Here is a 15,602-nt window from a genome sequence, read left to right as displayed (position 1 = left end):
TATAGGCAAAATTTTCCATGATTATGTTTGGTGTTAAAGTTAACAAAAGCTACCGGTATGAGGTACGCCAACATACTAGTGGCATGTTTCTTGACAACAAATATATTGGGGGCATACATGACTTAAGTACAACAAATATGGGTAATTATATTTGTTGCCCCTTTTTTAATCCAAATGTTATGTTATTTTGTAATTAGTTATTTTTAAAATGTAATGTATTTTTAAAAAGAAAATATGTAGTGGCGGATCCGAGGCTAGCAAGCCTTGCTCCCTCAAAATGAAAAATTTTCTATTTAGGTATCTTTATAATTTATAAAATTTTAAATTAGTAATGATAAAATTGCACTTTGACCTCTCAAAGATGATAAAAATATGATTTAATCTTTTAAAAATTACAAAGATATGGACTATTAAAATGATAAATTTACATTTTACTATCATAAAAATATATAATTTACTTCCAACCCCAAAAAAATTTTCAAGCTTTGCTCCTCAAAAAATATAATGTGTTTAAATTATACTATTTTAAATAAATTTTATGAATTTTTATCTATACTAATGTACGTTTAACTAAAATGTAAATGAAACTTACTCTCTCTCTCTTTTGTTTTTGTGTGTAACAAAATAAAAGCAAAACAAAGAAATTAAACTAGACCCTCAAACAGGGGATCTTCCAAAAGATGTAATCCTGTTCTCTTGTTGCGAATTTATTTAACCAATCTATCTGCCAACTTGTTCTCATCTCGAGGGATATGCTAAATACTCCAATGAAAAACTTTTGATAAAAGCTGATGAATTCTCTTAATCAGAGTTGATTTGGAACTTCCTACAAATGTTTCCTGAATGATGTTAATAGCTTCACAACTGTCCGTTTGAATTAAAATGCTTTGGAACCTCTGATCTAGTACCAGATTCAACTCATCCAACACACTACAGTCATCCAAATATATGCAAAAACCAAAAATTCATTTACCAATGCCATCCCGTACCAAGCATCCAGCTGCTGCAAAATCATCGTGAAATTTGACCGAACCATCTTTGTTCAAAAAGCTTATTAAACCTAAATAAATTAATTAAAGTGAACTAAAAAAAATAATATAATGAACCTTGACCGTAGTTCATCAATACTTCTCTCAATAATCAAGAACGAATTTCGTAAAAAAAAAAAAAAACGAACCTCGGCTACTATACATGTCATAGTAGCCCAAAAGGAAAAAAAATATTTTAAAAAGAATTTTCTCATCTACATATTAAAAAAATAAAATTTCTTTATAAAAAAATGGTGTTAGTGATTAAATCTAGATAATATCAAATAAAAAAAGAAAGACAATGACAATAATTATTTTTCTGGCAACATTATCAATCAAATTGACAGGCATCATTCATTAGTGAGTAATTAGATGAGATGAGATCTAGACTTATAATTTAATTAATCATTGAAAAAAAAGGATGTCACTTGGGAAATTATTAATTAGGATAAATCAATTAAATTTTCAATTTGGTACGGACAAATAGGAAGTGAACATTGACATTTTTGGGTAGTTAGCACTTATTATAAAACACCACATGGATGAACAAATCTCATAACACAACACATCCATTTTTCTTTCTCATTTCTATCTTATTGTTTGGTCACCCAACCAAGAAAAGCAATGATGTTTCAAACCCCAAACAGCCATGAATCAAGCCAACATGGCCAAGCCTTAGACCCCCATGAGCCCCAAGGTTACCCTGAAGACTATGATAGCACCTGTTCCACACCCTATGTTAGTGCTCCTTCAAGCCCTGGCCGGGCACCTGGACCAGGATCCATCAATGGCGGGTTCTTTTATAGTGCACCAGCTAGCCCTATGCACTTCGCAATGACCTCAGTAGCTTCAATTGTGTCCTCAACCCGACCATCCTCCCCTGATAACTTAGTGCCTCTAGGTTTTGAGTTTGAGTTCTCTGGGAGATTTGGGTCTTCAGGGTTGGGTCAAACAGGGTCCATGAGCTCAGCTGATGAACTTTTCTTGAATGGACAAATCAAACCTATGAAGCTATCCACTCATTTGGAAAGACCTCAGGTTTTGGCTCCTTTGTTGGATCTTGAACATGAAGAAGATGAAGAAAATGAAGATGTTGATAACAAAGCAAGAGGCAGAGATCTAAGGCTAAGGGATAAGTCTTTAAGGAGAAGAACAAGATCCATGTCCCCTTTAAGAAATGACCAAAACATGTGCTTGGATAAAGGTTTAAGCACGCAAAAAGCTGACAGCAAGAACCATGATGATGAAGAGATGTATAATGAAACAAGTGCTTCAATGTCAGCTTCTTCTTCAAGGTCTTCTTCAGCTGGGAGAAGCTCAAAGAGATGGGTTTTCTTGAAAGATTTCCTAAGGAGCAAAAGTGAAGGGAGAAGCAACAATAAGTTCTGGTCCACCATTTCATTCTCTCCAACTAAAGAAAAGAAACCTGGGACCAAAACCAGTGCTTGTGTGATTCAGCAATCTAAAGAGAAGCCAAGCAATGTGTCAAATGGGGTATCAGAGAATCAAAGGAGCATTAAGAGTAAGCCTGTGAATGGGATAGGGAAAGGGAAGAGGAGGGTTCCACCATCACCACATGAGTTGCATTACACAGCAAATAGAGCACAGGCTGAAGAAATGAGGAAGAAGACCTTTTTGCCTTATAAGCAAGGCTTATTTGGGTGCTTGAGTTTTAGTTCAAAAGGTTATGGTGCCATGAATGGCTTAGCTAGAGCTTTGAATCCAGTTTCCTCCAGCTAAATCCCAGTTAATTAGAGGGTATCAAAGAAAGTGTATAGAAATATATATTTTATACTTAAGATTTTAACTTTTATATGATCATATAAATGTATTTTACAGTTTGATACATTTTCTCTTTTGTTTCAAAAGAGAAGCTGTTCCTCTAGAAAATTTTAGACCAATATTTCCTATGCATATATTTTGCCGTGTAACACATTCTAATATCTATTTCTCATTTATCTTTTGTGCTTTTTCTCATAAAGTTTTATCAATAACAACATTCATACATTCTTCATTATGATAAATAAAGTTTCTATATTATAAGAGCAACAGTAACAAAAGATTAGTGAATGATACTTTGATTTGTAAAATAAAAAAATTTCATCCAATTGCTTACCTAAATCCAAGCCTCCTTGTTGTGTTGATCATATGTTCAATAAGAAGATTTGCAACTCCTTTATTTTTTCACTTTCACAACAACGGTTATAATCTACTAATGCTGAGATATTTACAATTACAACATTATATGTTATTATTGAGTAAAACTAACATAATTTGTATTTTATATTCTTTACTCAAAAAATGGGTAAATTGGTCTATGTACGTTAGATCAAAGAGTAAATTGATCATTCTGTTTAAAATTTTATCCATTTTTACAGTTAAAAGCTAGTCCCTATACGTCAACCTAAAATATACATGGCACACCACGTGCCTTTGTTTGGTTATTATGTTAGTTATGCCAGTTTTTAACAATAAAAATGAATGAAAATTTTACTAAAAAAGACTGTTTACTCTTCAATCTAATGTACAAGGATTAATTTACCCATTTTTTAGTAGAGGGAGCAAAATATAATCTAACACTTAGTATAGGGATCTCCATGATATTTTTACGGACATTATTGATGCATTTGTAAGATTTTGAAGCGAGTTTATATAAAAGTTGATGAGGCTTGAGGTTCTCATTGAGAAACACAACACTCTTTTTCCTTTTAGATTGTGGAAGCAACAATATCAAACAACACATAGTTGAGTTTCTAGGATCTCAAATCTCTAACTTCCCCTGCTGGCTGTTGCATTTTGGAGGCATATGGATGGCCAATGGTTTAACCCACATTAGCACAAGCACATGAGGATGCCCTTGCCCCTCCCCTTCCCCCCACATGAGCTGAGCCCACAAATGCACATCATGTCTTTATATTTTGCATTATATCATATGGGTTTGTTGGCCTCAATATTAGAGATGGAGATGCTTGTCATGTTCTATAAAAATCTACCAATGATACATGGAAAACATCCATGTTTATAGCTTAAAACTACGAGGGAAAGAAAATAATCATGGATAGAAATTTTTTTGAAAACGGGGGCCTGTTGTATAGATGTTGACATAAAAGGTAATCATGAGGAATGGACATAAAGGAGTTAGAGATTATATGACATTGACTTGATCTTGATAGTGTTTTCGAATTCTAAACATTTGATTGATCTCTTTTTGGATTCTTCTATATGGGTTTTTTTTATTCTAAATTGTGATCATTAATGAATCATCATGGTACTCCATTTCTTTTTTATAACAAGCCCAACGTCGTGTCCCTTATAATTGGTTTATAGATAAGCTTTGGTGTGATAAACGGTAATTGGATACCACAAAGCCAAATTATCATTGAAACATATTGAAAGAGAAATGGAAATTATTAGGTGAGGAAATATCAGACGAAAGGATATATGAGGTCCAAATTCCAGCAGTGCTAAAAATCACATCAAACATGGGGCCATAGCTTTGTGCATTATTATATTGGAGGGGCTGTTTTATACAGTTTTCAGAGTTATCCCCAAAGCATCATTTTGATGAACCAAACTGGTTAAAAGAGTTATGGAGATTTCAGGTTTAACTTTGCTTCTTTTTTCTTTTTGCATCTCTATCCTGAATGCTATGGCCCCATTTCTGACCCTGTAAGTTATCTTTTACCAATTGCATATTGTAGCATATTTGAATGGTTTTGCCACCTCTAAGTAAGTGTCAACTCATGTGTTCTAACCTGTCGTGGAAGTTTGCAGTGAACTTGGAACAAGTTAAAGGCAAAACAAGTTCCCTTCACGTGGATAACTTTCGTTCGGCCAAACACGAGAATTGAGGGAGAGGTTTCTAAAATAGGATAAACTATTGAATAAATTAGACTATTAATTTTTGGTTAATTTCATCGGTTTGATTTTAATTAAATAAATTATTAACAATTTATAAAAGTTAAAAATAAAAATATTAAAAAAACAGAAAGAATCGGTTTAATCAACTTTTAGTTCGGTTCAACTAATTCTAAGCGGTTCGCTTAAGGCCCAGTCCAAAGTCGGTTCAACACTTTGTTCAGACAGGTATACCAAACAATTCTCGGTCCAATTGATCTGACTAGCCGGTTTGATCTAGTTTCAACAATCATGATTGAGAGAGAAATGCTTAATTTCATCACACGTCATTAAACCATGGCACAGATTCTAAATTAGTTTCTGAACTTTAAAACGTTGTAATTGAATCATCAATGTATTAGTATTGTATCAATCAAGTTCTTTCATGAACTTATCATTTATCTTCATTTATTTTAGACCTTAAATGTTAACTCAATTTGACGTGGAACATATTTAAAATGTGTATTAAATTATAAACACGTATTTATCTACTACATAAATAATTTAGATCTAACATATTAAAATAATAAAATTTAATATGTTCTATGCCATATCTAAACTGATATTAATACCTAAATTGACAGATGAGAGTTTAAAAACTAATTTAGAATATATCCAAAAAAAAAAAAAGTTTGAGGACATTTGGTGAATTATAACCCATATAAGTTGTATATAAACAGAACAAATACCCTCAAACTTTCTGCAAAAAGGGAAGTTTAGGCCCTGCAAACATCGACAAATGGATCAAAACGATTCATGCATTATAATCTACAATGATCTTTTGTTAAAGTTAAACGTGAAAATGACAAGCAAATAGGGAGAGAGGGAAAATGGCACAGCCTATCCCAAAACCAAGGGCTATGTATATGGAGAGGCACCCATTTGTCTGTTTGGAACAAGAGAATAATAAATATACTACATGACATGAATAAAAACAACTATGAGTCGAGTGGGTGGGCCAAAATATGTGACAGTCTTTGCCCCTTCCAAACGACTGTTTCACCCACGTAACCCCATTATCTTCTCTGCAACTCCATTGCTGCTTTTATTTTCTGACAACCTTCATTCAACTTCACCAGAATTTCCCGGATGACTCGGTCTTCTGTCTCTCCTTCTAACATTCATTAGGCCTTAAACTATTATCAACAGGAAATCCAGCAGCTGGTGCCTCAGTTTCGGAGCCTTTGTTACATATGTCAATGTTAATGACAAGCTAGAAATTTTACATTGGATCAAAACTGGATTTTAGTTGTTTTAAATAAAAGTTTAATTTTATCGGCTGAAGAATTCCATAAAAGTCTTTATACTATCTCCGGTTCTTTTACTAAAACAATCGAGTAAAATGGTCTCTTAGATGGAGCAAAATCATCCCCGATCAAATTAAGCCATTAAATGTTTATTTTGGTGTGTCATATATGTGACATAATAATACATTTAGCTCTTAATTTTTACACATTTATTTAATTTGACCTTACTATTTTATTTGGAGCAAATTGTCTCTCAACCTTCATTGACGAGGTAGTCCTATTTTATTTTATTTTATTTTATATGTCATATTAATAAATAATTTAAAAAATAAAAAAATTTGAAAAGTTTAAAAATCATAAAATAAAATTTATTATTTTAATATTTTAATAATTTGGTTGTAAAATTTTTTTTATCCTTTTTATTGTTTTAATATTTTTTATACTTAAAAGAATATACTTTAGAAATCTTTCAATCATTTAATTTTCTTTTAAATAAAATAAAATTTAAAATTTCTTGCCATAGTTTCTTCTTCTCCATTGTTGCTTTCCATCATTCACCATCATCTTTCGTCACTGCCAAACTCTGTTCGAGTCGCCTTGCTCTGAGATACTCATCTCTTTCCCTTCTTTCAAGTTCTCCAATTTGTTTTCTCAAAAAACTCTTTGAAAATCCTTAAATCCATCCTTGAGCCTCGACCTTCCTTGTCTCCGATCTTTTTCTCCATTTGTCAGATGACCTCTATTTTGAGTATGCATTTTCTCTTGCTGAGCTCCTCTTGTTTTGGCCGCTAGTTTTAATGTCTTGTTTTATTTGGTTTATTGTATTGTAGGGTTTTTGTTGGTTCAACAATGGGAAACTAGGTTCTATTAGGGATAAGGATGATGCACCATGTTGCAGAGAAAACAGAAAAACTTTAAACAGAAAAAAATAGAGAAAACAAATAAGAAGAGAAAAAAGGAAAGAAATTCATTAACCAATTTCATAGCTGCTTCCTTTCTTACTTTGCTATTAAAAAAAAAAAGAAGGAATTTGGTTGTTACCCAAGTTAGTTAGGAATGCGGTTACATGACAGCGGTAGCCTTTCCCACTAAACTCACTGTTCCATTAAACCTATACACATTGTTTTCATTAACAAGAATTACCCCAAAACGCAACATTCTACTGATTATATTTTTGTTTCTTATTTTCAGTTTTCCCCCATAACAAATACTCTTTCCCTCAAAAGATTCTTGTCCTCAAGGATCAAAAGTAGGGAATTTGCTTTGCAGCTGTTGTAGTGGCTCATAAGTGGCGTCTAACACTTTGATGATTTCCTGATTTCCCCTCTTGGCCATACGTCTTTCTAAAACACGAACATGTTCCATGAGCATAGCTCCACCAGCACCTACCACTGGTAAAGTGGATTGAACTGGAGTTGTTCCTACATGCCTTATAAGTTGGGAAACATGGAAAGTAGGGTGAATTCGAGACCCCAGAGGCAATTGTAACCAATAGGCCACTTGTCCTACCTTGGCCTCTATAGCAAAAGGGCCAAAATATTTAGTGTTGACACCATTTTTTTTGGATGAAAACGGGGTCGACTTGATTTGAAAACGAAACGGGAGTCGCCACCAATCCTTTTTATGAGGTGTGATTGATTCACCTTGAAAAAGGGTTGTTTTTAATAAATAATTTGATTTTATTAAAACAACAGTTTTAGTCCACGAAATTTAAAAAATGGGTTCGGGAGTCGGTTACGTACGAGGAAAGATTAGCACCCTCGTAATGCCCAGAAATTGGTACCTAGTTGATTAAATAATGTCTTGATGTCGAAAATTAAAAAAAAACTTAAAAAAAAATTTAAAAATACGATCCTTGTATTAAAATGCAAGAATTTTTTTTTTAAAAAGGGATATATTCCACGTTAATCGAGAAAGAAAGCATCATGTCAGTAAGTTAGGACACAATGTCTCGAATTCCCGACACGTAAAAATGCCAAAATTTTATTCATTTAAAAGACATTTTAGCCATCTCGGGTTTAAAAATGAGATCACGACCAGTAAGTTAGGACGTATTTCCTTTTTTAAATCCCGAGATCATTTTGAAATTTGAGTTCGAAAAGTTTGTGCATTTAGATTTATCGAGAAAATCAAAACCCAGTAAGTTAGGGTACGATCCTCTCGAATCTAAACACGAAATATTATTTATTCAAAACAAGTTTTGATAAACACGAAGTAGTAGTAAAAAATGTGAAAGCAAATTACATTTTTATGCATGGCAAAACCATAATGAATAAGAGAGTATAAAAATGACACGAATAATGATAACAAAAAAAGAGGCAAACCTACAACATATGAACAATAAAATATAAGATCGAAATATTCATTCAAAATAATAATGAAAATGAAATAAATAAATAGTAAATACAAAGTAAAACAATGGTAATGAATAAAAATATAATATATATATATATATGTTAGAATTGTAAAGTATAAAATTATAAAAAAAAATAAAGAAAAAATAAAAAATCTATGTACATAAAAATGTGTAAGTATGTATGTATATATATATTAAAAGGTTTGTATGAATATGTATATATATACTTAAAAATTATCAAATATAAAAAATTTATATAGGTATGTATATGCACATATATGTATATAAAATTAGTGTACATATATTCGTAAAAGATATATATAGATATACACATAGATATTTTTATAAACTATAAAATAGATAAAATATGAGTATTTATATATGTATTAAAAATTCTATAAAATATATATATACATATATATATGCACTTGTATAATAATAATGATAATATAATAGGGAATTATAGAAATAATAATAGTAATAATAACATAAAATTGCTAAAATATGGGCTAAATCGAAATAAAAATGAAAATGTAGGGCGAAATTGAAAGAAAAATAAAATAAAAGGGACTAAATTACAGAGCGCGCCAAAAAGGGAAAGGATCAAATGGGCAAATAACCCAACCGCTTCAAAACGCAGCCCAGCAGTGGGCCAGATTGAAATAAAATTAAAATTATAGGGCTAAATTAAAAATAACAGAAAATAACGAAATAGGGCCAAATTGAAGCGCGCCACAAATCGGAGGGACTGCGCGCACAAATAGACCCTTAAACAAAAAGGCGCGGGTCCTCGGGTGCGGGTTGGGTCGATGCGCTGATCCCTTCCCCTAAAACGGCGCCGTTTCATTTTGAATATAAATAATAGAAAAAAAACTAAAAAAACAAATCAGATTCATTTTTTTTTAAAAAAGGCTGAGAGAGAACTCTTTCTCTCTCATTCTTTCAGGCCCGGCGCCGGTCATCGGCCGAACTAGGCCTCCGGCGATTCTCCGCCCTAGCGCCGCCGCGTATGGTGGCCGGAGACTCTAAAATCGGATCTTTTTTTATCCTTTTCGAAGTTAAGTGCATCTTAAGCACGAATCGAAGGGCTAAATCCGAAAAAGGAGGTCCGAAACTTGAAGAACGAGGAGAGACCGCTCGTCCTTCCCCTTTCGATGTAGCACAGGTAACGCCCTATTCCTATTTTGTTTCGTTAAAAGAGTTGTAGAAAATAAACAAAAAATAAAATAGAAGACAGTAAATAAAAAAACGGAAGATCTGAGAAAATAATTTGAAATCAACCTTTTTTCTTTTGCTTTTTAATCTTCTTATTATTCACTGGTTGTTGTTAATTCATTGTAAGAAAAATACAGACATGGTGTTTGGCTTTTATAGCCGATCCATTTCTATTTTCTCTATTATTTGCTACTTTGCGTGTTTCCCCCTTGTTTGCAGAGTGATTTGATGCTGATGGGTTAGGTGGCAGAGTTGGTGGTTGCTAGAGGCGACGGCAACAGAGAGGAAATGACGGCGGTGGCGTGGAAGTCAAAAGGGCAGGTGGTGCGGCTGAAGGCAGTAGGCTAGGGTTCTGTTTTCTGATTTGCACTTTGGGCCATTTGGGCCATTAGGGTTTAGTTTTAGTGGGTTTAGATTTTGGGTCTAGGTTTGGGCTGATAGGTAAGGTCTAGGTGGTATTGGGTTAGTGTTGGGTTTGGTTATTGGGTAATGGGCCTCGGTTAAAAAAAATTGGGCTTGTACAGCGGCCCCTCTTTGCTCGTTGTCGTGTAACGATAACAGAGGAAAGACTAAGAAAGCCCAATTTTGCCCAGGCTTGTCGAGTTTCGACTTCTCTTGACGCTTTTCTTCTTCAGGTAGCCTCATTCCAGTCCACTGTGTCTTGTTGCTTCAATCCACTTCACTACACTTCAGAGGGATCTGACGTGTAGCTTCAATCTTCTTCGCAGCAACTTCGGGGAGATAGGATTATCGGCTTCAATCTGAGGTGATCTACTCTACTGTAACTTCAGAGAGATAAGATCTTTTTTTTTTAATCCACTCCATTGAACTCAGGGAGATAGGATTACTAGCTTCAATCTGCTCCGCTGTAATCTCAGGGAGATAAGATCTGAAATTCTTCGGTCTACTCCACTGTAATCTCAAGGAGATAAGACCTGGTGCGATCTACTCTACTGTAACTTCAGAGAGATAAGATCCTTAGTTTTAATCCGCTCCACTGTAATATCAGGGAGATAGGATTACTATCTTCAATCTGCTCCGCTGTAATCTCAGGGAGATAAGATCTGAAATTCTTCGGTCTATTCCACTATAATCTCAGGGAAATAAGACCTGACACGATCTACTCTGCTGTAACTTCAGAGAGATAAGATCCTTCATTTTAATTCGCTCCACTGTAATCTTAGAGAGATAGGATTACTAGCTTCAATCTGTTCTGCTGTAATCTCAGGGAGATAAGATCTGACGCGATCTACTCTACTGTAACTTCAGAGAGATAAGATCCTTTATTTTAATCCACTCCACTGTAATCTCAGGGAGATAGGATTACTATCTTCAATCTGCTCCGCAGTAATCTCAAGGAGATAAGATCTGAAATTCTTCGGTCTGTTCCACTGTAGTCTCAGGGAAATAAGACCTGTATAATGAACCTAATTATGCCTAATGATTAGGATGACATGATCAAAATGAAACAAATGCTCCTAAATAGACATGTGTGAATGGTGTTTGCATGAATGCAGAATTTTATTTTTCGTGAATGATCTCGCTTAGGTTATCACTACTCGAAGTTTATCAAGGTTTTGTAACTGATGTGTTACAGCACCTTCTTGCTTGACTAACTTTTCTAAAGGAACACTTAGCCAAGTTGTCCCCCATTGTGAACGTCAAAGTTCAATCCACTGGGACATGAAATTTGTACCATCAAACTCCCATTGTAACCCAAGGGTAGAAAGATATGGCTTTTCCTCCGTCTTCTTTTATCATAATTCGGGGATATAGGATCTGAACCATTCTGGTTTCCTACACCATTCTCAGGGTGTCATACCAAAGACTTATGCGCAAATGAAGGCTCTCTTCTCCGAGGTAACCTCTTCCTTATCACTTGGTGATTATTGCTTGTTTGTTCATTGAAGCCTTGTCACCTAACACGACCTTTGTCATTTTGTTTTATCCACGTTTGGACAACAAAGTTTAAAAGGATAGTCCTGATTTAGACTTTTTCCTTTTAGACATTTCAAATTTGGTGTGTTCTAAACAACGGTCCTGTTTCAGGTTCCTTCATTATTTAGAAATTTCTAGAGTAATATGCAAAGCTCATTTGGCCTGAACATTCAGTCCATTAATCGTTATTCCAAATGTTTTTGAAAGAAATTATCACAATGGACAAACAAAATGCTATTGAGAACAAATCTCGAAATGAATGAGTTAACAAATTTTCCTAAGATAGGATGAAAAATAAACAAAATGAAATTTTATCGGGGAACAAAGCTTGAAATGAATACATCAATCAAGACAACGAATTTTTCCAAAATTCAAAATATAAGATAACAACAGGTGCCCCAGATATCGCAGCACGAGCTTCCTTGCATAAGTTTTTTTTACCATTTAATATGTGTTTAGGGAATCTACAGTATTTTGTCGATACCCCAAGATGTCGCCTACCCTTTCTTGTGATTCAAGTATAGCGAGACCACCATATGCCCCAGATTTTTGACCAAAATTTGAGTTGTTCCATTCACCTCATGCCTCATCAAAATTTGAGCCGTCTTTTTCAGGTTTTCAACTCAAATCCCCTTTGGTCTCAAGGCGCCTTTTTACGGGTTTTCACCTTGACCTCTCCTCTCTTTTTTTTAGACCCCTTTTTTTTAAGTGAAATATTTCTTGACTGAGTCTGAGTTCACAGGATTTGGCAGGCTTTTACCATCCATTTCGCTTAAGATTAAAGCCCCTCCTGAAAAAGCCTTTTTTACCACATATGGACCTTCCCAATTTGGCATTCATTTTCCTCTAAAATCCTTTTGTAGAGGAAGAATATTTTTCAACACCAAGTCCCCCTCGTAAAATTCTCTAAGACGAACTTTTTTGTTATAGGCTCGCATCATTCGTTTCTGATACATCTGACCATGACGAATAGCTTTTAACCTCTTTTCTTCTACCAAGTTCAGCTGGTCATATCGAGATTGAATCCATTCAGCCTCATCCAACTTTAGTTCAGCTAATACTCGAAGAGAAGGAATTTCAACTTCTATGGGTAAAACTGCCTCCATCCCATAGACTAAAGAAAACGGTGTTGCCCCCGTAGAGGTCCTAACAGAGGTACGATATGCCAGAAGGGCAAAAGGTAATTTCTCGTGCCAGTCTTTGTAGGTTTCAGTCATTTTCCCTACAATTTTCTTGATATTTTTGTTAGCTGCTTCCACGGCACCATTCATTTTTGGACGGTACGGTGACGAATTGTGGTGTCTGATCTTGAACTGACTACAAACTTCCGCTATTGAGTTGTTGTTCAAGTTTAGTGCATTATCTGATATAATCCTTTCAGGCATCTCGTATCGACATATAATCTCTTTTTTCAAAAACTTGCTAACTGCTGACTTCGTGACATTTGCATACGAAGCAGCCTCCACCCATTTAGTGAAGTAATCAATAACCACAAAGATAAAATGATGCCCATTAGAAGCCTTCGGAAATATTGGCCCGATAACATCCATTCCCCACATGGAGAAAGGCCATGGAAAAACCATAACATGAAGAGGTGACGGTGGTGTGTGCATTTTGTCACCATAGATTTGACATTTATGGCACTTTTTGGCATAATTAATGTAATCCCCTTCCATTGTGGACCAATAGTACCCAAATCTCATAATTTGTCTGGCCATCGTGAAGCCATTGGCATGCGTTCCACAGATACCTTCATGCACTTCTTCCAAAATTTCCTTAGCTTCGACAGCGTCCACACATCTCAAAAATACTTGATCTTTTCCTCTTTTATACAAGATATCCCCATCTAGGACATAATCAATGGCCAATCTCCTCAATGTCTTCTTATCATTTTCAGTCGCATGGTCAGGGTACTCACGACTCTTCACATACCGCAATATGTCATGGTACCAGGGGTGATCTTCCTTTTCTCCTTCATTGTCAATGTTGCAACAATGGGCTGGAGCCTTATAAATGCTGATCTGGATAGGCTTCATATCCTCTAGCCTGTTCACTTTGAACATAGAAGCTAGGGTAGCCAAAGCATCTGCCATCTGGTTCTCATCTCGTGGGAGATAACTAAAGGTGACACTATCAAAATCCTCAATTAATTCCATAACCAATTTTCGATAGTGGACTAACTTGGGATCTTTTGTTTCCCATTCCCCTTTGAGCTGGTAAATTACTAATGCAGAGTCCCCGTATATCTCTAGCACCTTAATTTTCCGCTCTATGGCTGCCCGGATGCCCATAATGCTAGCTTCATACTCAGCCATATTATTTGTGCAGTCAAAGTCCAATTTGCTAGTGAAAGGATAATAATCTCCACTAGGAGACATGAGTACTGCCCCAATTCCGTTGCCTATAGCATTTGAAGCTCCGTCAAAACTCAACTTCCAAGGACCACCTTCTTGGAAATCTTTCTCTACAGTTGCGATATACATCAAATCCTCATTTGGGAAATCGAAGTTCAATGGCTCATAATCATCCAGAGCCCTACTTGCCAGGAAGTCCGCTATTGCACTCCCTTTTACAGCCTTCTGGTTCACATAGACTATGTCAAATTCAGATAGGAGAATTTGCCATCGGGCCATTCTTCCATTCAAAGCGGTTGATTCCATCAAGTATTTCAGAGGGTCCAATTTAGAAATTAACCAGGTGGTATGGTACAACATGTACTGTCTCAGTCTCCGAGTTGTCCAGATCAGGGCACAACATAACTTCTCGATTGGCGAATATCTTGTTTCGCATTCAGTGAACTTCTTACTGAGATAGTAGATTGCTCTTTCTTTTCGTCCTGTCTCATCATGTTGACCAAGCACGCATCCCATAGAATTTTCAAATACTACCAAATACAGTATGAACGGTTTGTCTGGGCAAGGTGGTATCAGCACTGGGGAGTTGGATAGGTAATGTTTAACTTTTTCAAAAGTTTTTTGGCACTCCTCATCCCATACACCTGGATTATGTTTCTTAAGGAGACGGAATATGGGGTCACATTTCTCGGTTAATTGTGAAATAAACCGAGCGATGTAGTTCAGTCTTCCTAGAAAACCTCGAACCTCTTTTTGAGTACGCGGTGGAGGTAATTCTTGTATTGCTCTTACTTTGTCAGGATCAATCTCGATTCCTCTCTCACTGACCACAAACCCAAGCAATTTTCCTGATCTGACCCCAAATGTGCATTTTGCAGGATTTAACTTTAGCTGAAATTTTCTCAACCTCATAAATAATTTCTTAAGGACCTGCACATGTTCCTCTTCTGTTTTAGATTTCGCAATCATGTCATCAACATAGACTTCCAACTCCTTATACATCATATCATGAAACAGTGTTACCATGGCCCTCTAATATGTTGCCCCTGCATTTTTCAACCCAAATGGCATCACTTTATAGCAAAAGGTTCCCCATAGGGTTATGAATGTAGTTTTCTTCATATCCTCAGAATGCATCTTAATTTGGTTATATCCAGAGAAACCATCCATGAAAGAAAACAGTGAATGCCCCGCTGTGTTGTCTACCAAGGTGTCAATGTGCGGCAAGGGAAAATTATCTTTTGGGCTAGCCTTATTTAAATCTCTATAATCTACACACATTCGTACCTTCCCATCTTTCTTAGGGACAGAAACAATATTGGCCACCCACTCAGAGTATTTGACCACTTGCAAGAATCCAGCGTTGAATTGCTTTTGTACCTCCTCTTTTATTTTTAATACAACATCAGGCCTCATTCTTCGGAGTTTTTGCTGAACTGGTTTGCAATCTTCCTTTATAGGAAGTCGGTGTACTACAATGTCAGTACTTAGCCCCGACATATCTTGATATGACCATGCGAAGACATCTTTGAATTCTCGAAGCAACTCCATAAGGTCTTGTTTTACT

General features: G+C 35.4%; 1 protein-coding gene across 1 annotated transcript; it reads left to right on the top strand.

The window, feature by feature from the left end:
- Positions 1-1,507: 1,507 nt before the first annotated feature.
- Positions 1,508-2,942, top strand: LOC107899060 (uncharacterized). The gene has a single exon (XM_016824661.2). It carries the CDS (start codon positions 1,653-1,655, stop codon positions 2,766-2,768), a length of 1,116 nt encoding a protein of 371 aa, XP_016680150.1. The 5' UTR covers positions 1,508-1,652; the 3' UTR covers positions 2,769-2,942.
- Positions 2,943-15,602: the final 12,660 nt, after the last annotated feature.

Source organism: Gossypium hirsutum, chromosome D08, assembly GCF_007990345.1.
Source record: "Gossypium hirsutum isolate 1008001.06 chromosome D08, Gossypium_hirsutum_v2.1, whole genome shotgun sequence".
NCBI classification, from domain to species: Eukaryota; Viridiplantae; Streptophyta; class Magnoliopsida; order Malvales; family Malvaceae; genus Gossypium; species Gossypium hirsutum.
This window is presented reverse-complemented; position numbering and strand designations above follow the sequence as displayed.

Bases quoted from the DNA above. Each gene is read 5' to 3' on its own strand.
- LOC107899060 (XM_016824661.2), top strand. From the start codon at position 1,653: ATGATGTTTCAAACCCCAAACAGCCATGAATCAAGCCAACATGGCCAA.